Genomic DNA, 23,951 nt, shown 5'->3' with positions numbered 1-23,951 from the left:
CAGCTACGCTTTCTGCCTACTAGGCTAGAAAAAATGTTTTAAATACTAAAATATATTTTAAATATTATTAGGAATAAGCACAGACTTCCATATAGCTCCCATTAAAAAAATAAGCAAAAAGGTAACCCAAAATGCAGTCATCATCACATATATGCTTCTAAAACCCTCAGTTTAATGAAAGCATTTAGTGAATATTATATATAAAAAGTGACTTTTTGTAAAAGAATTCCCCCAGCTCAACAGGTGGAACACATTTGGTAAAAAGAAAACATTACTTTTATAATCTGAATTCTTTTTACATGAGGCATTGCTTTTAAAAAAATATATGTTGATGATGTAGCTGTATCAATGTGCGAAAACTGATCTACAGTTGGAGGTTAGGAGATGAAGCATAGCTCAGAAAGTAAAGTCATTAGCAGGAAATAGCCAAGGAAACCTTTAGCTAAAGGAAGTCCACTGAAATGGGAAAACATTGGAGAAATGTTAAGTTGAACACTGAAACTATTTGTAATAAGCTGCCATGTAGCACCAGAAGTGAACATTGGATGGAAGACGTAGATAAAGGTAGATTAAAACAACTTGGTGGTGGTATGGAAAGAAACCAAAATGGCCTGAGGAAAGGAGGGAAGCGAGAACATGACTAGAACACTCAGGTCTCAGTGACTGGGAAAGCCGCAGGCATTAATCTTCTTGATTGCTGCCTCTGCTGGGGGACAGTTCATTGCTGAAGAAAAGTCAGGCTTAAGTGAGACTGACAGGGAACAGGAAACAAATAGATGGTCAGTAGTGCAGAGGCTATGAAAGAAGAGACTTTAAAAGATGAGTAGTGATAATTGAGAGCTGAGGAAAAAGAGTAAAGAAACAAAGAAACCAAGAAAAATTAGAAGCAGTAAGAATGAAAGGAGAATGTAACATGAGAGAATGTGAAGTGTCTCTCTCATTTAGAAAGACTTCAGAATTACCTAAGAAAGGCAGAACTCATCCCACAGATTTGCATTTATGCATTCAGCCATTTCCTTCTTGTCACGTAAATCAACAGTGCTGCTGCTAATAATCATGATTTTATAGCATGTAATGTTTTTCAGTTCAGGTTGCTGGGATTACACCGATTTGAAAAATTCAGCTTCCTTTTTTTACTGTGAAATTTGGAATATTTGGAATCTGCTTTTTTTTTTTTTTTTTTTTTTTTTTTTTTTTTTTTTTTTTTTTTTTGGAAAAGGTCTTAAAACTGAACTCTAGGATGTAAAAATAGAATAGCAGCAAATCAACACATGCAAAGGAAACTGTTACTAAAAAAAAATGTTTTTCAAGAGTAAGTCTTGATTATGGAACTGAATCAGAGTTTTTTTAACCACTTGAAGTCGCCAGCATTAAGTGCATCTGAAGGCACAGCATGACCTAAAAGTGCTATGGGGCACCTTTCTCTTGCTGGGAAGAAGCAGCAAGCATTAGCAAGTGCTCTCTGTAGAAGAGCAATGAGTACATTTAGGGGCAGTTATTGGCATTACATTTTAACTTCTGTTTGTCTTAGTTACAGTAATAAGGCATGATAAATGTCCTCTTGGATATGATTTTTTCTTTTCAAAGACTATAAAGACAATTTAAACTGGCTTAGGACACACAATTAAATTTTCTCAAACCCTGATAAATTTTGATATTCATTCAAAATATCCTAAGTTTTATCAAGGCCAGGGTAGGTTGGGTGTATATAACCCTTTACCAGAGATGAGTCCATTGTTCATTCAGATAAATTCTAGAGGAAAGGATGCGGAAAAATAGTTTTAAAAGTACACTATCTTTGCAAAAATGTCAACAGAAAAATTATAAAATTGTTATTGAAGCATATTTCTTGAGGTAAAAATGCATGAATGACAAAATACAACAAATATTCATCAGCAGTGAAATCCACCCAATTTCCATTCACCTTCTGGGTGTTGTATGGAAAAAATGTAAAATTTGGGAAGGAATTTGATGGATCAAAAGGAACTACTAGTAGAACTGAAAGGGGAATATCTTATCAGGGAAGTGGTCAATTTTATCTTTGGTAAGAACCCATTCAATAAGCTTGCAAAGGTAGTGCTTGTCAGCTGTTTGCCAGGTGCAGCTCTTTAGCACTCTTGTTTATTGTAACTACTGAATGTAATCGTCACGTTCAAATCTGAATTCTACAAGGATGCAGGGGGTCTCATAGATCAGCTTGCGCTACTGGGATGACATCCTGTATTCTTTATATGATACTGGACAGGCAAGATGGTTTACTCCTGGGGGATTTAGTGTACTAATCTTGTCAAAAAAAGAAAACAAAGCAAAACCAAAAGCATCATGGTTCTTGGCTGAAGCATAAAAATGTGCCATATGACAACTGATAGCCTAGTCACAGTGTCTTTTCAAAACAAGGAATGAATAGCAATGTGTCATACGTGTATATATATAAGTGATGTGAAATGATACCTACCCACTTGCAGTCATTTTATTATTTCCACAAACATAAATAGGCTTTTATCCACCACCTGGTTCTTTTATGTGGCATGCTCTCTTTGTCTCATCAGAAGCTTGTTACATGTGGGTGAAGAAATGCTGAATATATTCTATAACTCCATTCTTTTATCAATAATTTCCTGTTATCATACACAATGATTTGAATTTTGTGACTATGGCCACAAAGGAGCAATTCAATTAAACCAAAACTACAAAGGGAAAATCTCATTGCAATCCTCTGTGCAACTGGTGAACCCAGTAATTATATATAGCCACCTATTGTGTTAGCATAATAACATGTGAAGAAGGTTTAGTTAGACACATTTACACACATAAAAAGCAATATAGGCATAGAAAAAGTGAGTTTTGCCAGAAGTATAGAACAGTCACACAGGAACAAATGAGAGCTGCATGAATCCTAGTTTACTTGGCTATAAATAAATCCAACATTTTTTTTCTCTCCATGGTAAAATAAAAGAGAAACACAGAAGCATAACAGTCTCTTTTGAGCAACCAGTCTCTTTCTGTTCAATTATAGTCATCAATCTGTTCCACCTAAAATATTTTCCTCCTTGAGAAACCAAAGAAATCAGTATTAGGATCCAAAACATGCTGTTGCAAAAATAACATAGAAGAGGTCTTTCCTTTTGCTAAATGTGTTTGTTCTGAATGTCTGTATTTCTTTAACACAAATTTAGTAATTCTGTGGGAAAAAAAAAAAAAAAAAGCTGCATTTATGTGGCATTTCTAATCAGAAAATCTTGAAGAGCTTGGTAAGGACAAGTGAAGGTTACCTTCATTTTACAGAGAAAACTGCAACAAAAAGAGCATAAAGCCTCCTTTTCTTTTTTTTTCCCAAAATCTGTCCCCTATGTATACTCATTTTAGATGCCAAATTGGAAGCCTTTAAATCTTTATATTCAGAAGTGCTAAACAGGCAAAGCTTCAGTTGTAGCCTCTCTCTAAGCAGTGTCAAATCCTGGGAAATGCTGGTCTGTGGATAATCCCACAGTAAACTGGAGAGTAGAGCAGATCTCCTGCTTCATGGTCTCACAAAGCTTGTCCAGGAGGTTGAAGATTTTTGATTACTTTAAATCTTTAGTAAAGTCTAGATGTTGTCTCTAATATATATGCAAGTTATAGTTACACTACCATCTCTGGGCTTGATATGAGGATCATTTAATAAAATCACATCGTTTGTGATACTTATGATGATAGCACAGGATATTATATCTTCTGGCCTAATAAAAGCCCTGTAAATCCATGACTATGACAACACAAAATAATGAACTACAATGAGTTAGCTTGGAGAGAACAGAACAAACTTCTGATTAAGGCTTTTTCACCTTCCTGAGATCCGATACTAGCCACTAAATTGCATTGTTACTTCCTTTGCCCTGTGTGCCACTGAACCATCAAAGCACATAAAGTAATTTGATTCAGCTAAATAGGAAAAAGTCCAAATCCTCTTCTTCATGTGATAGTTCTCTTACAGTCATCTACAGAGAGCTGTCCACCTGTGCATGTTCGGAGAATTATTTTGAAGATGAAAAATCAAGGTGCCAAAATAATATCATCTGTGGTGCAAAAATAGTTTCAGGGTAAGTTTTCTGTGATGAAAATCTCATCATAAGCTTCAAGAACTGAATGAACACAAAGACCAATCCTTTCAGCTAGAGAGATGGTTCCAAAATAATATAAAATGTGTATTTGGAATCCATGAAAGCACTATATAGAGATTAAATATCCCCTAAATACTCTAGCCTAACTTTAACAACCACATCAACTGTCCTAAATTTGAGGGGAGAGAATGAAGGTTTTGAACTAAATGTCTTGTCCCTTTTTTTTTTTTTTTTTTTTTTTTTTTGAGATGACTAAAGTATAAAATAACTACAGTTTTTCCTGTTTGTTTGTTTATCCTGTTTGGTGAGTTTGTTCTTAGCTCAAAACATTACTTTAGGGGATAATTTCTACTGCACTAGAAAAAAAAAAAAAAAAAAGAAAATAGCATGATTCACAGTCATTGAAATTTCCTCCAAAATATAAGCATGAAGTATCCTTTAAAATATTTGTCAGCTGTTCTTACAGGAAGCATTGGATCAGTTATTCATTTTGTATTTTCTTTCACGGCATTTCTTTGAAAGCCAGATCTTGCAAATAATATTCGGTTTAACATTGTTCAAATTACTAAAGGTTAGCTTCACTATCCTCTCTTTAAGATCACAGCACACTATTGCCTGTAATTTTATCAAGCAACTTGCCAGTTCAGAAACCTAAATCCGAGAATTCTTTTTTTTTTCCTTTTTCCATTCAGCTGCAGACAACTAAAGCCCTTTTTTTCCCTGGGGTGATATGCTGGTTTGATTTTATTTCCCCTGACATATCACCTGTCAGATTATGATAAATAGAAGAAACAAAGAATAATCATCACATTCTCATTGCATCTCATAATCAAATATCTGGAAATATAAGATAAATCAGAAATATTGTCCTGAGGGAAAACATTAACACTGAAAACACCATCAGAAATCCAAATCATCTTCCAGTGACCTAGGACTCCCATACATGTTTAAAAAATTCAAAAAGGAAGTCTACATAGAACTGTCACATCTGTTTTTTTTAATCTTCTAATACTAGGGAATTAACTATAATGAAGTAAGAACAACAACAACAAAAAAGTTCCTAAGTTAAGAAATTCTATTTAATAACAAAACTGTGTGTCTTAAGTCTTTTGTGAATGCTTTCTGAAAGCAGTCCTGAGGCCAAGAAACTGGACAGGTTATCCTGAAATAGTATAAGCTCAAATTAAATAGCTGGCAACGTGAAAAGATTAATGAGCCAGAACACACCAAACATGCTCCTGATTTACTGCATCTATAGTTTGCATGCTCCAAATTTCTCTCAGTCTCACAGTGTTGTGATTCATAAGTGATGAAAACTCACCTGCTTGGCCAGTGGTAATACTGACAGCTGCAAAAAGCCTCTGGGAACGACTCAAGTCAGAAACCCCATTCACAGCTTCAACTTCAAACGTGTAGTTAGCATGAGCTAGCAGGTCCATGACAGTGACATAGTTATCTACTAATCCAGTTTGCTGGGGCATATATCCAATGTTACTCCCACAGGGAACACACTCGCCCTGCTCCCAGCTGCACCTCTTGCACAAAATGCGGTAGGTCACATCACTTCTTCCCCCGTTGTCAGCAGGAGGACTCCACTCCAAACTCACAGTAGTCTGGTTGATATTGAAAATAAGGTTCTGTGGTGCAGATGGAGGTCCTACATAATACACAAAGAAGTCCAGGGTAATTACACAAAACCACAGTGAGACACACAGGTAGCATCTTAATTACTGAGATAGGAAACAGTTGAAGCATTTTTCTTCACATAAACATTTCATTATTTTAGTACAGGCTGCATAAAAGCTTTCTTGAACTCATTTGGTAAGAGCTTTATTTATTTTCCATTAAGACATCAGAATAACAATTGTCTGTATATTTACTGCAACTGATTTAGCTGTTTCACTTCTATGTAATTAAAAGGAATGGTTGATATACCTTAAATGTCCTCTTTTACAGGTTTTCCAAATATGGGGTTTTTTTCATCTCTTCTAAACCTACTGCACAAGCTGCATCTAGTCTTTTGTTATCAGCTCTGATATGATTTACAGAGATATTTAGTGATGTTTTGGATTTAGGAGACTTCCACTATTTGAACCACCAATCTGTGTAGGACAATCTATTTGCAGTTAGAAGGTTAAGTCAGATCCAATTACTGTTCAATCAAAGTGCAGGTCCACAGAGGTTACTTTTCATTTTTCACATTACTAATTTTGGTATTATACCACATAATGCGCAATGTCTACAACAATTTAGGGAGAACTGGGCCTGTATTATATCTATTACAGTGAGTTATGCACTTATGCAACATGCAATGTTTTCCAATGCCATATCAAGCAAACTTGAAAATTATATTTATGCTGATTTTGTATTCACTGTCAACCCTTTTTCCCTCTGCCTTTCCATTTTTTTTTACCGTTGCAAATGTACTTTTCAAACACAGGAAAAGCCAGACAAAACTATTCGCTGCAAGCGGCTGCACCTGGTTGGTTAAGCAACGTCCTTTACTATTAAATTCATGACTCACTCACTTGTGCATGCGACATATGGTGGATCAGAAGGTGCTCTATAATAGCTATCTTCACAGTCGCATCTGGAAGATCCCTCCTTGTCAGAGAAGCTGTGAGTGGGGCAGCGGGAGCACTGCAGATCTTGTGAGGAGGATTTGTAGAAACCACGGCCACAAGCTAAAGCAGAACAAAACAAATAAAGATTTAGATTTGCATAGAATTCTATCTTTATCTTTTTTTTTGTTTCTGTCACATGAGGTACACATTTCTGTAAACATCTAAACTGCCCATTCTGTCATGTTGGCTCAAGCAAGATATGCTCACAATTTCTTTTTCTTCAGATGATGCTGTAAATTAATTTATGGCATTCTTATGAGTTCAAATATATACTATATGCACCTCAGCAGCTGGCAGTACAATATTTTAAGAGTGAGCCACATAAATACAAGAAACATGGGTTTTTCATCAAAGAAGAATATAACAATGGTGTGAAATATCTGGATGCCCGCAATAGGGCCTAAACAAAAGGAAAACACTCGAGATCTGCTCTAAGGCCACTGAAGTGTTTATGGTATCTGAACTAGCTGTTTTGGAGCAAAATTTATTCTTCTCTGATCTCAGAAACCCAAAGAAGCTGTAACCCACCAGCAAACTCTGATCCTGAGGAAAGAATGAGGCATGAACATTTGTTTAAAATTTTAGATAACTCTGGTAGGAACATGAAGAAAGAGGAGACCAGACAGCATAAACTGATCAATTGGTTTGCCCAGTTTCACAGAGAGAAACAAGTAGGTTGAAATTAACTTATTAAAACTTTCAAAAAAAAAAAAAAAAAAAAGACAAAAGGTAGACAATAGGAATATGCATATAAGAGAATTTCTTACTTTGGTTTGCCCACTCGTGAAATTAAAAAATGTGTTGTGTTACAACACTAATGTTTAGCAATACTTCTTGTAGCTACTGCCACAGTAACCAAGGCAGGAACACACATAAAACAAACCTACCATTAGACTTGCAAGCAGAGCACTGCAACCTAGACAGCCAGCTTAAGAATGTATAAACTACGAGAACTGTAGGGAATGAAGAAGAGGGAAGTGGGGACCAGACAACACTAAAACTGAAAAGAGATTAAGACTTGGTTTCAGCACTGAGGTTATTATCAAACCTACAAACACTGTCAACACGTGAAACAAAACACAGAAGTCCTCCAGAACCTTCTAATAAGGCAGAAGTATTTTCAACCAGACTATTTAACTCTTTTTTTGTTTTTTTTTTTTTTTCTTCCAATCCTAGCAGACAGTCTAACCTTCTTAAGCCACCACCTGTATGCAAAGGAAAGGGACAGCGAGTGAAACTTTGTACTGGGTATCAAAATATTAAAGCTAGTTAAATAGTCATTCTCTATTCAGAGGCAGAGAATTTACTTTGGTTACATTCATATTTGCTTGGATATTTTCTCAGAACAGAAATGCAAAGTATCAAAAGACACTGATATTTGGAACGGTTATTTCAGTTGCCTGGTACTACAGTGATGGAAAGAGCATGAAAACAATGAACTTTATCCAAAGCTCAGTAAGTCAATGAGGAGTACCTTTGACTTTAATAGCCTTTGGACTGGACCTATGGTGCTGCTAAAGCAACCTGAGTCATATTAGTCTAATTATTTTATGCAACAGAGAAAAAAAAATAAATGCAGCAATACTTAAGACAACAGTAGATTAAAGCTGACAAATTATGTAAATCAACAAAAGATCACACCAGTAGGAAACTCAGGCTATTACTATATCAATGCACTAAGTTTTTTTAAGAAAAATACGCTTAAAATTGCCATAACATTTAGAGTTTGTTGTGCTGAAAAAAAACCCCAATGGATGGAAGCTAAATTATTTGGCAGAGCCAATTAGCGTGCAAAGCTTGCAGCCTTTGATTTTGACAAAGGGGCACAAGTTTGCATTAGAAGAAAATCTAGTCCTGCCTGTAAAATGTGCTATAGCTTGATTGTGCCACAGTAGCTGTTATATGTGCTATTTAGAAAAGACAACAAAAAGGATTTTGGAGAAGCACTTTAGATAAACATGACCTGTGAATTCATAGGTGTGGCAAATTCAACTCAAAATTATCCTTTTATACCTTCTTCCAAGGTTTTTCAGAATTTTCTGACCAAAGCACACAAAAGCTGAATGGATTTGTATACATACACCTTAGGACATACATTTAAACTTCTGTCCACTTTTTTAATACTTGCAATAGAAATGTAGCTAAAATTACCAAATAATAGTTTCCTGCCTTTCCTAAATTGTCATGTTCCTCTTATACCAAACAAAACATCGGACAAATACACTGGAATTTCCAACATGCAGTCCGCTGCAAAGAGCAACTTAAAAGGCAAAGATCCCTACTGTGTTTCCAGTCTGTCCTTCTCAGCAGGGAATGTCACATGGCAAAGATGCAGAGAGTAAAATAAAGATTTCAGACAGAAATAACAAAATGTAAACAGAAAACTCCTTTTCATTTTGGTTTTTTTTTGGTTTTTTTTGGTTTTTTTTCCTGATGACTTGATCAAGACATTTATATGCTCAGTCACTCACTATTTAAAGTAAGTGTGCATTTCTCTATTAGAGTTCAAAGGATCTGAGTGTCTGTGACTAGTTTACATGACTGAAAGCCAATTATTCTCCCGCACAGCATAACACAGGCAGCAGGTTCAGGCATTCATATCGTGCTACCATTCCATTAGTTTTTTGTCCACTTAAGAGGCTTGTGACGACATTCAATAACCATCCCTTTAACTTATAAATCCCAGAGATATAAGGGGCAGAATATTCCAGAACTGAATTTTTTAACAATATGAAAACAGCCCTTTTAAATAGGATTTTTAAAAACTTTGTAGTTCTTCAGAAAGGAGGGTATACAGACCTGTACACTATAATTAAATGCACACATTCGAGGAATACAATTAAATTATTCTTTCATCTTTCTTCGTAAAAATAAATTTCTCCCAAGACTTGTTTTTTTCAGGCTAGCAGTAGAATACTTCTATTGCTTAAAAACTGGGAACCTATGAGTCCTTACCTGTTCTTAACACATACCATTGTCCTTGCAAAGAAAATTACAACTGAAAACTCTACCAACGTGGTCTTGAAGAGACCACTTATGAAGTGCGAGAACTTGCCTGTCAGCTACACAGATTACAGATGGGTAACAATAATTCAAAAATACTGGCTTGATTCTTTTTTCCCCCTCCCCTTTGTCCTCCATTGCCAAACAAGTAATTTAGATAGATTGTTTTGTTCTACACTATTTTAATTCTACATATTTTGATTCAATTCAGTTCTTCATGTAATATTTTTAGGATTAGAGGGACAGGTGGCATAAAATCCCCACTGCTGCTACCTCCATAAGGAACATTAAAAAAAGTTAATTGTAAAAAAATGAAAACAAACACATTAGCCAAACAACACTCAGAGCTCCGTACATGCAAATCTAAAGGTGATAAATACAGCTACTCTTTCACAAAAGTATCTCATGGCAAAGCTTCAGGCAACTCAAATGACATTTGATCACTTCCATTTTAATATTTCATTTCATTAGTACAGAAAAGCACTCATTAGCTGCACTTCTTCCCTATAAAGAAAGGCTAAATTATAAGTCAAGGCACAGATCTCAGGCAATGACAGAAGATATGCAGGGGATATAACTGGTGAGATGGCACTCTGATGTTGTAGCTCTAATCCTCATCATCACTGATGTGATCAAAATGTGAACTCATTTGATGTTCCTCAAGCAAGTTAAGATCCAGCAGTAGTTTTGTAACTGAAGGGCTGGAGTATGACAAAAGGCAGCACAGGGGTGGGGAGAAAGGCAAGAAAGGCAGCACAAAATACCATTCTCTTCCATTCACTCTGTTGTGTCATTTACGGCTGCTAATTTAATAGAACAGCTCTTCCTAGATGAAGCTCCCATTTTGTTCAAACAGCTGCTCCAAAGTCTTATATGTTACTGACAGCACAAAGACACAGAATAGCACCTACCTGCCTGACCTCAACCAGCTTAAAACAACACAATTAGGTTTTAATTCTTTCCCCATATACTACAAAATCAACAATAAATACAGAACAAAGTCTTGCTTCAGCCAAGGCACAATTCTTTGCTTAGTATCTTGGCCTCAAAACCACTAAGGACTGTCCATCACTGACCCTCCTAGGGCTGACCAGATCTTTGGATTTGTTCACTTGTCTGCAAGAGCCATGGCTGCTCCTCAGAGCAAATCTTCTCACCTCCTCCATGAAACAGAGATTTTTCTTGTTGGGAAGCTGGCAGAGTTCCAGCGTGAACTACAAAGACAATGTGAACAAAATCTCTCGGATGAGAGAGCTTTCCTGGAGTTGGGGATTGAGACAGGAAGCCCTAGATAAAGCAGTACAGTGTTCTGGCTGTATACAATGAAAGACCCTCCAGAAAATCATACCAGCAGTCTTTCTGGGCTTGGACTTGCTTTCTTCTGGTACATCCAGTAGCACTCGGCCATAAGAAGGATGTATGGTGACGGCAGGGTCTGGCACATGGCTGGGCACAGCTGCAGCATCAGTGCCCATCTGGAAACACGTTTAGCATGCACCACTGCAGTCAGGGCATTCACAGACACTTCTAGCCAGTGTGTTTGGTATCCCTTATAGGACTGAATAGGTACTGTAAAGAATGGAATTTCACAAAGCCAAAAGTAAATACTGAGAAATTAACACACACTAACAAGAACTATGATGCCACATCTGTGGCATAAGCTGCTGACTGCTGACTGCTTCTGGGCTGTGAGCTCATCACATGCTTTAGTGGCCTGCTACAGATCAAATAATGTGTATGTTTCTTTTCATATTAAAAAAAAAAAAGGCCCAGGACCTCTCAAGAAGGGAATGAAGGCAGATGTAGAGGGCAACCAACCGCAGTCTAAAGTCCCACTTGTGGGACAGGAGAAAGGAGAACAAGAATGTGTGAAGTACTATTCATTTTTATGTAGCCTTTTCACTATAAACACTATTTCATTTTGTGTCTATGATAGTTAGGGAACTTAAACTAGGAGCAATGATGGAAATACGGTGAGGGCTATGAGTGACATATGTAACAATTGATGTTTATACAAGCAAAGGAGAAAGAATAAACAGTTACAGGGCACTGACACATTAATCAAGAAAATGATTTGCTACTACAATAAACAGTTAAAAAAAAAAAAAAAAAATCTCTATTTTTTGAAGTGCAAGGCTTCCAGGTGGCATATCAGCTTAAGACTTAAAGGCCACACAATTGTTTCAGCATGTTAGACACTTGATTGAACATGGCTTTTGATAATTACTTTTGAGTTTATATGAAAATAATTAAAGAGGTGAATGTACTAATTACTGCTTGATCCCATTATAAAAAGTAGTCTGGTGTAAGAGGATAAGAATAAAGATGACATACTGTGCTAGCAGAGTGAGAGCTCATCCGTTTACTCTGGTTTGTGCGCCATTCCCTGAGTTTGCCATCACTAGTAAGCCTTAGCGGTGTGACAGTTTTATGCACACTAAGATGAAACTAATGTTTAAAAAACAACACTGTTCCAGAGCCAGTGTCAAAGGATGACAAAGGAGTAATCATAGAGTTTCAACAACATTAGTATTGCCTATGAACTTGGGGTACCAGGCTGGTCCCACCGAAAACCATGGCAAATTGACTGCCCATCTTGGAAAGGCTCAGGTTTTCCCCTGGGTTCCTTTCTTCACTTGAATAAGTTGACTATATTATGAGTGATCCTACACATTGTATTTTTTCCTCCAAGCAGTGAGTATAATTTGTTTTATATCTGTGTGGTCATAACTCACCATTCTTGTGATTTGTTTTCCATTATCTTAATCGACTCCCTACCTTTCTACCTTCTCCAAGCCAGAGAAAATTAAAGAGAATTTGGCTAACCCTCTTTTCACAGAAATGATGTATACACAAAGAGTGTGTGCAGATGTTTCCTGGATGAAGTTATGCAGCTGCAAAGACTTTATTAATTATAAAATGCAAAATGGATTGTTCTGTAATTGAAACTCTCTGGGGCTCGGATATATTTGAAAATTAACATACATGTATGTATGGCCAGGACATAGATGGATGCTGTTAGATTATTTATTACAAATGATATTTTAGCTAATGCAGAAAAAAAAGAGCTGGTCTTTCTCCACTGAAGCTTTCAAATACTTGCTTCATATTAATGTCCATGGTTCCATAACTCAGGACTAAAAGCACAGCTTGCAGAAACAGTACTCCCACTGCTAGTGTTGCTGACCTCATCTACGATGGACAGGTCTAGAATCTTTATTTTAATCCTATTGACAGTGCCTCAGTGGGAGTAATTATAACAGTCAGCCACAAATCCAGACCTCCTGTCACTGATATATTAGGGTTTTTCACAATCAAAATGAGCAGCAGACCAGGATAAAAGCAACATGGGGTAGTGATTATAGAAAGATTTGTCAACCCCCTTCTGTATTAACCTGCTACAAACACATGACAATTTGGTATAGGAAACATTAGAAATCCAAAAGGTTTAACCTTTCACAGTGTCAAAAAATAAATTTTTAAAAACATTTTTGGGGGAAACTGTTCTCTTATGAGATACTTGGCTGGTAGATCACATCGGCCAAAGGCACTTTTTAGCTGAAGTCTCTGAAAAGTCTAGATAAACTGAAAGCAGACCATTATAAAACAATTCCCAACTGCAGATTTCAATGTGAAATATTAGACATAAGAAATCTACTAACAAAAAGAGACTTTATAACCTCTGATCCCCTTTTCCAATAATTTGTGTATGTTCCAGTCATGGGTATGTTTGAAACTGTAAATTACTTTTATAGTGAGAGATGGCATCTGTTATGCCTTCTCTGGCACCTAATATATATTGTCTTATAAGAAGCTTAGACTGTAGTATTTTGTCTAACTACTATGCAATGCTAAATGTCTAACTGAAAAAGAAGTTTATTTTAGCTTGATTTTTAGACTGCAATAACATCTAAAGATTATTCATGTTTCAACTACGGAACTATGTTGTATGTTTTAGTCAGAGTAAACTCAGGACTTTTAATGGTGCCTAAGCTATAGTGTGAATGATATATCTAAATAGGGTTGTTCCATGGCTGCATACCATCATTCACTCAATGTTTGCTGTTGCCTGTCAGGAATCTCTCAGACCTCATATTCATTTTCCAAGCCTAATATGCCCTTGTTTCCCAAAAACCTGCGAATGTCTTTTGAGAGATGTTCACATACTGCTGGTCACACAGAGATCCAGAAAGAGAATGCTTGCTAGGTAATAGTAACTTGCTCTGATTTTTACACTGAATGAAGGGAAAGCTTCACCTCTCTACAAATCTGCTTAAAAAACCCCAAAACCAAACAAAACAAAGCCCCAAAAGTAGGCATGACAGCATATGTATCTCTTTAAGTTATCTAGCTGCAAAAAAACATAGACACACCAAATAGTACTCTGCTGTTTTCCTGGCTAATTTATAGACAAGGACAAGGTAATCAGATTGAAGAACATATCTTACAAATCAAAGAATACCCAATGTCACTATACTGTAATAGCAAAATTACTTTGAATCTAATCATTCCAAATCAGTACATAAAAGACTACATCTAAATGGCAATTAAAGACACGCTAGCATATTCTGAGGAGAATTAATTAACTGGGTGAGTTAAAAGTTGTGCATTGAGGCTATGACATAATGTTTCTCTAAATTTCCAGTTTACAAGGATAAGGCATGTGCCTTTCATTAACATTTTTGGAAATGGCAAATATAAAGCCACCAGGAAAATTAGGGGAAATTAACACATGAGAGATAGGAAGACACTAAAAATGCAGAGGTATGTAACCCTGTTACTCTGTTACAGAATTAAAAACTGAAAGATAAGTTAGAAAATTAAAGGAGAAGAGATATTCTGGCTTTCCAGTTAATTCTTTTTGTATTTCTGCCCTTTTGTTCAACCATGCCCTTCCCTCAAGATTAGGTTTGAAAGGTGCTTGAGTAGCTTCTGCTCAGAATTGAGTGACAGTTCAACTCATTAGCCAGCGTGGGAGCAAATGCGCCACATTTTGCAGGATGTGGTATAGTTTCATCACAAAAAAAAAAAAAAAAAAAATACATGCCTGAAGTATTGTAAGCAGTAGAAATTTTATCTGTCTTCCTCAGAAGGTTCTCAACCAGTCAGAAAATTAATGAAGAAATGCACTTGATTTGCTTACAGCTTCTTCATCTTCAGGTTTTGATTATTATTCCTTCATCTTTTATTAAAATGTTAATATTCAGTTATAAACTTTTTGAACTTTTTACTAAAAAAAGAATCTGTTAAAACTACGGTGACTAAAAATTCAGCAAATCTAAAACTAGAAACCAACTTACGTTGTGAAAGTTATGATGGTCTGATAGGAAATTTGTATGACTACCTAACTGAGCAGAATAACACATCCCTGGATGCATCAGCAGACAACAGAGAACTGCTGCAACAAAAAGAAACGGGCTGTGCAAACTTGGATGTAAATGATGCTTTTTTTATATACAGATATATAAAAAATTCATGCTAAATTTGTCACATTCCTGTAATGACTTTTTGTTGTGGTTTTTTGTTGTTGTTGTTGGTTTGGTTTGGTTTTTTTGCTTTTTATGGGGATTTTTGGGGGGAGTTTTTTGGGGAGTTTTTTCTCATATAAAATTAAACTCTAACAGCTGCACAAAAATTAAAAAAAACAGCCAATCAGCCAACCAACAACAAACATACAAAAAAACCCACCCCAAGCCAGTGGTGATGAAATTAATAAAACAGATTGTTTCCGTAAGAAGTTCATCAGGGACTTTTGACAGCGGCGATTCTGTGACTAAACTCCTCTGATTTCACACAGGTTCTGTTCAGCCATACCTTGTCTGGCCATATACAAATTAACATTTCAAGGTATCTAATGCACACTTGGGCTTTGGTATTGCCAGTGTAAGGCAATATGTAAGGTTTAGGTAAGGTTTCCTGATGTTTTGTAAAGAGAATGAAAAACATCAAAACAATAATGAAAATAATAGAATTTGGAAGGAGAGGGGCATGTATTTTGGGTTTGCTTTTCTAAATAAAAATACAGTAAAAACTGATCACTGACAAATCACTTGGAAAACAATTTAAAAATCATTTGAAAACAAATCTTTGAATTTCAAGCCAGAGATTTCCATGGTCTTCTGGTCTTCTTACCTGACTTTCCAATGTAGCAAAGGCCTTTTGATTTAACAAAAAAATCTTTAACCTCTAGTATTGTGTTCAATCCTCGGTCCCTCACTACAAGAAGAACACTGAGGCACTGAATCAGGTCCAGAGAAAAGCAACAGAGTTGGTGAAGGGTCTGGAGCACAAGTCTTGTAAGAAGCAGCTGAGGGAACTGCAGTTGTTTACCATGGAGAAAGGGAGGAGGGAGGTTCAGGGAAGACCTTATTGCTCTCTACAACTGCCTGAAAGGAGGTGGGGGTCAGCCTCTTCTCCTAAATAACAATCAACTGGACAAGAGGAAATGGCCTCAAGGTGTGCTAGAGGAGGTTTAATTTGGCTATAAGAAAAAAATTCTTCACTGAAAGGGCTGCAAACTTTGGAACAGGCTGCCCAGGGAAGTGGTTGAGTCATGATCCCCAGAGGTATTTAAAAGATGTGTAGATGTGCCACTTAGGGACATGGTTAAGTGGTAGATTTGGCTGTGTTGGGGCCCCAGTTAGAGTTGATGATCCAGGGTCTTTTCCAACCTAAATAATTATATGATTCTAGGATATTAAAGGTAAAAATGTACAGTGGAATCCAAAAGTACTGAGTACTAGGTAGGACTGGGGTTTTTTTTCATTCTCTTATCGATTTTTTAAAGAAACTCCATTATTTTAGAGTCTTTTAGCCTCATTACCTCAAATCAAACAAACAAAGAGCGACGGTCACACTCTAAATAGCAACCTTATTACACAGCACCACTTCAACACAAGTACGATATGACAACCTTTTATACAGAGCAGTGAACACGTCCCCTGACATGAGCATCTCCAATGCCCAGTAAGCCCCCCAAAGGCTCTCATTTCCCTTGCCAAATGAACATCCATAGTCTTGCCAGTACGGCTGTCAGAAGCTTCTAATCAGAGAGTCACTGTGTTCTTTCACCAAACCTTACAAAAACAGTTTAGAAATATCTGAAAAACCCTCTCACTCCCTGGCTACTCTCAGTGCTGGGAGCAGCACTGAGAAACTTCTAGGAGAAGAAACGCGAACTGGTGAAGGAAAAATGCAATAATAGCTTTTCTGACAGAGTTGCTTCTAAATTACCATCAGAGGCACAACAGAAAGAGAGGTAAGTTTTGCTTTACCATTGAAATATGTCAGCTACATCTGCCACTCAAGGAGATCTAAGTGTGCAGCATCAAGGTTTGCAACTTGCCTTTCATCCTTTGGAGTTGTTCCTCAATGGACAAGTCCAGTGGCTGCAGGGCACAGATGGCTTATGCTGCCCCAGGAACTGCAGATGCCTGCAGGTAGGTATTTCTCAGGCTGTCTACAGACTGGATCTGCCCCTCTGCAACCTTCCAGGAGAATCCAGACCTTGACCTACCTGCCTGATCCCATCCATGGACAGGTATGGGTGGGACAATATTGGCTCAAGCCAGCTGGAGGATACTAGGCCAAGTTTTGCTTCCCAGGAATCCATGAAGTTCACCTAACACTTGCCTCTAAAAGCCTGAACACTCAGACAGTCTCATTTACTCAAATTCTCAAGGCTGATGTCCAAAATACAATGTAGACACACCTATGCTGACAAAGGAGTTCCCCAACAGCAACGTACTTCTGCAAAATATAAAAAATTTATTATATGGGCAAGATAATTCACATCACTAAAGCCTTATGTATAAAACCTTGTGACATACTACTGTAAAACTAACTTTTGTGCTGTTCTATTGGTTTCTCAATCCAGTTTACAGCCATTAAGTGTCTGTGAAGGCACTAACACAGGGGCAGAGGGCAGCAGAATGGAGTGGAAAGTGGAAAAGGAGTAGAAACACTCCTTTCAGCAACAATATTTTTACAAAAGCATTAATAAAATGTAAAGACAGTAAAAATATAACTTGAGTAGCTTTGTGTACTTCTGTGGAGAGAACATCACTAAGCTTAATCATTCTGTCTATCTTTATGCCAGACTCACTCTTCACACAGATGATTCCCTCCAAAACCCCCAAAAATCCTGTCCTACAGGTCTCCAAATAAAATGAAAGAGTTTCCTATGAAAGCCTCAGATAATCTGAAATCATTTTGGGCCCTGTGAAATAATGAAGGTCTTTTTGGGGAGTCTCAGATCTGACAGTTCAAGGATAAAGTTCTCTGTAAAGCAAGTGGTGCAAATGGATCTGTTCTGTTTCTTCCTGAAGCTTTGGGACAGGCAACTTGTTGTGGGTGTTTAATTTAATTTAACTGTAATGGTTCTTAATAATTGGCTGGCAAGAAATAAATCTGGAGGGCTTTCTTGTGAAATAGAATAGAAGCAGGCATCTCTATAAGCTTTCCAATTGAAATGAAGTTAAAATAACTTAATAACACATTTTTGTTTCCTTTGGACAATGACCTACTATTACCATTCCAGGCTCCAATCCAGAAAAAGTTTTTCACAGGTTTCTGTAACACATTCCTCAAGGCCATCATTATACAGCAGGCAAATCCATCCAAACAAAAGACCAACTTCTAAGAACCCACAAGAGAGAAATTACTCCACTTCAGCACAACAGTGCTATAGAATCTAAAAATAACTTTACTTGCATATCCTGGTCTCAGATATTTCTACATTTAATGCTGATTGTCCTACTTACTCAGAAAAAAATATGCTCATGCTTTTGAATCCATTGTGGTGCTTTTGAAGGAACTTTAATGCAAAAAAGCAACTGTTCTCCACAGTTACATTTGGCTTGGAATGGGAAAAAACAGAAATGCTGCCAGAAAGGAAACAAAAAATACACTCTAATTTGTTTAAGAAAGGATTCCTTTCCAGGTTCACAGAAGACAACAAAAAATTTATCAGTGCATAGAATGGAAATTTAACTGTCTTTGTAAGAATTTAACTATAATCCTTTAAAATAAAAATGGATTTAACCTCTTTTTCTAAGATTAGAGTGTCAGTTTATTAAGAGATTACAAACACACAACTCCCCTTTAATAAAAAAAAAAAAAAAAAGGAAAAGCATTACTATAGTAATTCACTGACATGAAACTGAACTGGAACAAAATATGAAGAAACTTCTGGGTTTCAGTAAGCATGTGGTAAGAAAAAAAACCATTGCTAATTCAGACAGATTTATCTGTACCAGTTTTGATGATAAAACTCCTTGGATTCACACAGCGCTTTAATTCCAAATAGTACAGCATGAGTTGTGATACTGTGAAATGAAGTTGTCTTTACTAATTGCATACTCTGAACAGAAGTGTGTCTTATAGCAGAGAGTGTATCAAATCTGCCTGGCTGATCCTTATGATTTGAAAATGTCACTTTCTACTAAGCACAGAGAAAATAGGGAGGAGCAATAAAGTCACTCAAAGATAGCAGCCATCCAGAAAGATAAAGAACACGCTGAGGAAAAGCAGACAACAGATTGCAGAGACAGAACAATCACAGATGGAGGCCAGGTGGGTGGGTCAAACAATTTTTTTATAAAAGGTTTATTTTCATATTTAAACAGTACCCCGTTGTGTAAATGTTCAGCAAAGAACTGATAAGAAAATGGATTTGTAAGTGCGTTTGAACAAACAACATGTCTTACAGTCAAGAGGGGCTTAGTCGTATATAATTAAGGGATAATGTGCATGGCTGAAGAGTGTATGATACTGCAAGTGATTAAACACCACTGCAAAACAAAGGAGCTAGATATCCAAGGAAGCTTTATGGAACCAGCAAGATGCAATCTCAAAACATGAACTTTATTTTTGTTAAAGAAGACAAGAGGATATTTATCTAACCAGACAAAAGATTTTTTCACTGAAAATGCTGTGCACTTCCAAGCTGCTTCTGCCACGTAAGCAAGCTAACTAAGATTATCACACTTTCTATTTCAGTGTACACTGCTATTACATTTAATCCTTTAAAACCCCTAAGAGAACAGCTCTGTGTACATGCAAGCCCAGGTTCTCCAAAACAGTGCAATCATAGTTCTCTGCAAATTTCCAAAAACTTACTGGCATTAGTCAGCTGAGTAATTACAGCCCCAAGGGCTTGAACCAAAGCCACTGAAGTAATAGGTGTCTTGGACAATGGATGACCTGAATCATACAGTAAAGACAAGGCAAACAAGGAAGATCAAAGGTCCACTGAGACCACCGGTATTTCATAGCAAACACTGCAGTATAGACACATGAACAATCTCCATTGCATCTGCCCAGCTGTCAGGTATATTTTCAAGAATACCAATATTCCAAAACATTTACAAAACTTTTAAGGAAAACTTTTGGAAACTTAGAACTTCTCTTTTTGGAGTTTTGTTATTAAAAACTTTTAATAAGTCTCTTGGGTTTCAGCTTTTTTCAACTGAAAAGGAATAGAAAGAATGCCAATATAGCACTAATGCATCCTCATTCACATTCTTGTTTGGATGCAGAGTGCACTTTTGAAGGGATTTCCCAGTCATCCATGCTTACTTCTGTTTTGGTGCCATTGTATAATCTCAGAGTAAGTGAACAAGTTTGTTTTCAGAGGAAAATAACCAGAAATGTGCTCCAAGAGTGAAACTTATGTGTTACAACTACAATTGGATCAGACTAGACCTACCCCAAATAACACCTTCCTGAAATTTATTTAGTGTGAATATCAAGTCCTCAGGACAAACTGTTTTGCTCTACAGCTCACTCCTGTTGCTCTATTCTCCTTGGTAGTGACACAATCATGAGGGGAAAACATTAATTCTTTATTTAGATAAGCTTTAATTGTTGGCTTTGATTGACAAATCACTATTTAAAATATCTAATAGACATAGAGGCGACTCAGATTCCTAATTGTGAACAATTTGTATCTCAAATGATTTTTTGTGCTAGCAATTCTTCAAACATCTCTGTGGAGTTTGTTAGAAAGACAAATTTATAGATGTTGGCTCCTCAGTGATCAAGAGACTGCAGAATCCTTTGAAAAAAGAGCAAGATACTGAAAGAAAAACAATGAAGGAAGCAAGTTGTTATAGTCACAAACAGAAGAAAACAGAAAAAGAACATAAAAGCTGTTTTATTTGAGGGGGGAGAATAAGCAAATGTTTTAAAAGTTCAATACCAGGCAAGAAGGCCCAGTTCATCCTCACCTAACATGTCCGCAGCTCCCTATAGAAACTGTCCATGTTACAAAAGTACCCTCGCAGCCCATGGCAAAACTCAGTTTTCCACTTAAGGTGGAATTTAGGGCTTTTAATCAGGCAGCTTTATTCAGGAATCATTCACTCATTCTCAAAAGCATGGACTGCCAAGGAAGAAATAAAACATCCCACGAAGGCGTGAAAGTCATGGCAATGGCCCAGGGGACAGCAGATACTGTCACTGATAAAAAGCATTCCCTGGTATCTCCCTGGCCTCTAACGCATTTCCATCTTCATCTCTGCTATGCTACCCTAAAGCATACTAGTATTGCCCTCCATCTTCCCCAGTCTTGCAATTTTCTGCATTAAATATTTAACAGTGGTTTTTTTGAATGATAAAACATACAAGTAAGCTTTAATTGAAGTTAATTCATTAAGAAAAACAAAGATAGAACCAATTCAGAGAGTAGAGTGGCTGTGGAGGTCCACTAGAAACCAAGGAATAGGGCTGAGCAGTGAGAAACAAAACAGCCCTGCAGTCCTCATGTGGGGTGCTCAGTTTCCCCCCTTCCCAACTTTTTCTAATCACTCAGCCAGACACATTTCCATTACACAACCTACCTCCTTATCACCAGCAAGCACACCAGTCCAGCAGACTCACTGATCTCAAATGGGTCTCCTCTGAGACAGTGACAGGAAAGCTACACAAAGGAAAAAGGTTGGCCAACTCTGACACTGGATTTAAATACAAAGTGAGACTGGGACCTAGGTATCCTGAGTCTGCCTAGAGGGCTTCTGCAGGAAAAAAAGGGCTGTTGGGAGGGAAATATCAACAGAAACTGCAGCAATGTGATAGCATATGAATGTTTGTAGGGAAATTGTCCAAATTAATCCCTTGATCTCTACTGCCCAGCTGACAACAGGCCACAGACTAAACATTTGGGATGAGATTTTTCCCAAGATTTTACACTTAAATTTTTCGTTAGTGTTACACATGTAATGTGCAGCTCAGTTCTCACTATAGTCTATGGAGACTCAGGACTCAGTTCCCAGTTGCCAAAGGCTATCCTGCCAGGTCCTCAAGCTAATAGTCCAAAAGAGCATGGGTCTTCTGTCACTCCTGTATCCCATCAGTCAACCTACACACTGCACACCAGACCCCACCTCAAACAAGACCAGACAAACAATGTTTACAAACCCAACCCCAGCCTCCTGCAAACGGTCAGTGGAACTGCTCTCCAGGTGACAGCTTCAAATAAATCCTCTCTCTTACTTGTCCTGGCATGCCAACATAAAGCATCCAGTCATAAGAATTACCAATAATCCTCAAATGGCACCCAGCTGCACAGCCTCATATCTCCTGTTCATCTAGCCTCCTAGTAGGTTAGGTAGTGATGAGAAATTAGAACAGTGGATTGTCCAAAATTCTTTAATAATAGCTGAATCCACCTAGATCCATACACATAGCGTTGTAGAGATTTTTATAGCTTGTCACACAAAATCCTGGTGATGAGACAAAATGAGTAATGTATGCCTACAGGGAATGAGATATCAAGCTGAGGTTGGCATATTTGAGCTTTTGAGTAAAGAACTGGTGTACTGTAACTAGTTCTCTAAATTCAAAATAAAATACTGGTGCAGTTAAGTTGTTTATGACTGTATTAGGCTATTATGACATTTATGTGGATGGTGATGAAAACTAATTTGATATGAATACAAACATTAGCTGGTAATTTCCTGCATTACAGCAGCAGTACAAACAGGACACACGTTTGAAGAATCTTAATTTGTGGACATGTGTGTAGACATGTGCATGCTTCATGATCATTCATATTTCAGTGATATAACTCTCTCTACTGGCCTATCATGCAGCCAAAGATGAATGGTAGGAGTAGCAAAAAGTTTGGGTGAACCAAAGAACAAGTTACATACTCAGTTATTAGTGACTGCAGAAAGTTGCATCGTTAAAGACTTTATCAAGTACACATTTGTCATGAAGAGAAATTTAAAACACCCTCTATTTTTCTTTCCATGTCTTATCTTTCTTATTTTTTTGGAACAAACTAACTTATGACATCACTGAAATAGCAGATGCAGAAGCTATTTATTAGGCTTTTTGCCAATATATGTATGAAGCCACAACAATTATTAATTATGGACTTTTTTGAGGGATCTGGGAATCCCTGATAAACATGCTACTTCCTGCACTAGAAAGCGTGCCAACCCCTTTGCCCAGCCACTTATTCTCATGTTGAATTAATAAAGCACCTTTGTGTACCTTTTGGTTTTCATGTCCTCTAAGGCCCGTAAGTGCTTGAAACTAATCTGCATTTAAGTCATGTGATAATTACTGGGAATTCTGTAAAACAAAATGTCATTCAGAATAACAAGTTATAGGATGTAAAAGGAATGCAAAGTTCACTGGAATCTGTTTCAAATGCAGTGAGAGTTTTTGGCTATGTGTACAAACACATTTGATGCAAGAGTGACTTTACTGGACATATTTGCAAGAATGAACCCAAATGTACACCAGCATTGCAGAAAAACTGGGTTTCAACCAGCAACATTCCCAACAGGAACCTTTGGATGGACTTAAGGCAATATATCCTCCAATCTGTGCTCTGCACTGATGTTTTTCCAGTAGTACTAGAGATTTCAAACATCCCATACTTTGTGCTGGATTTTCACTCATCCTCCTTCAGTCCTGAACATAGCACGTATTGTGGATTAGCAGTCAAAAAAACCTGTTTCATCAAAGTCTGATAATGGGAGCTTGTGAAAAAGAAATGGAATTTAATGTGAAAATAGGTATTGCTAGGGTTGCTGTACTGATTGCTTTTCTTTTTTTCTTTTTCTTTTTTTTTTTAAACTGAATTCACTTACAGCATCTGCTTTGTGTTTGCAGTGAAGCTGCTATAAAATTTTCCGTCAGCCGTAACTGTTCTGCAGAACTAAGGGTTTCTGCTGCACAGTTTAGAAATACAGATACTTGACCTTTTCCATGA

At 37.0% G+C, this 23,951-nt stretch overlaps 1 protein-coding gene across 8 annotated transcripts in view; it reads right to left on the bottom strand.

The window, feature by feature from the left end:
- Positions 1–23,951, bottom strand: part of EPHA7 (EPH receptor A7) — a 165,461-nt gene that overhangs the window by 104,471 nt on the left and 37,039 nt on the right. For 7 of the 8 annotated variants that reach the window (XM_083857377.1, XM_083857372.1, XM_083857370.1 and 4 more), the window contains 2 exons: positions 6,629–6,784; positions 5,422–5,757 (listed from right to left, as the gene is read on the bottom strand). In XM_083857377.1, coding sequence (XP_083713503.1) covers positions 5,422–5,757; positions 6,629–6,784 — 492 coding nt within the window. Of the gene's footprint in view, positions 1–2,934; positions 3,182–5,421; positions 5,758–6,628; positions 6,785–23,951 lie in introns of those variants that run through there. The other variant, XM_083857376.1, reaches the window with a different exon arrangement.

This window comes from Zosterops lateralis (genome assembly GCF_965231275.1).
Source record: "Zosterops lateralis genome assembly, chromosome: 3".
In the NCBI taxonomy this organism is placed as follows: Eukaryota; Metazoa; Chordata; class Aves; order Passeriformes; family Zosteropidae; genus Zosterops; species Zosterops lateralis.
Note: the sequence above shows the minus strand (reverse complement) of the source record. Positions and strands in the feature narration are given on the sequence as shown.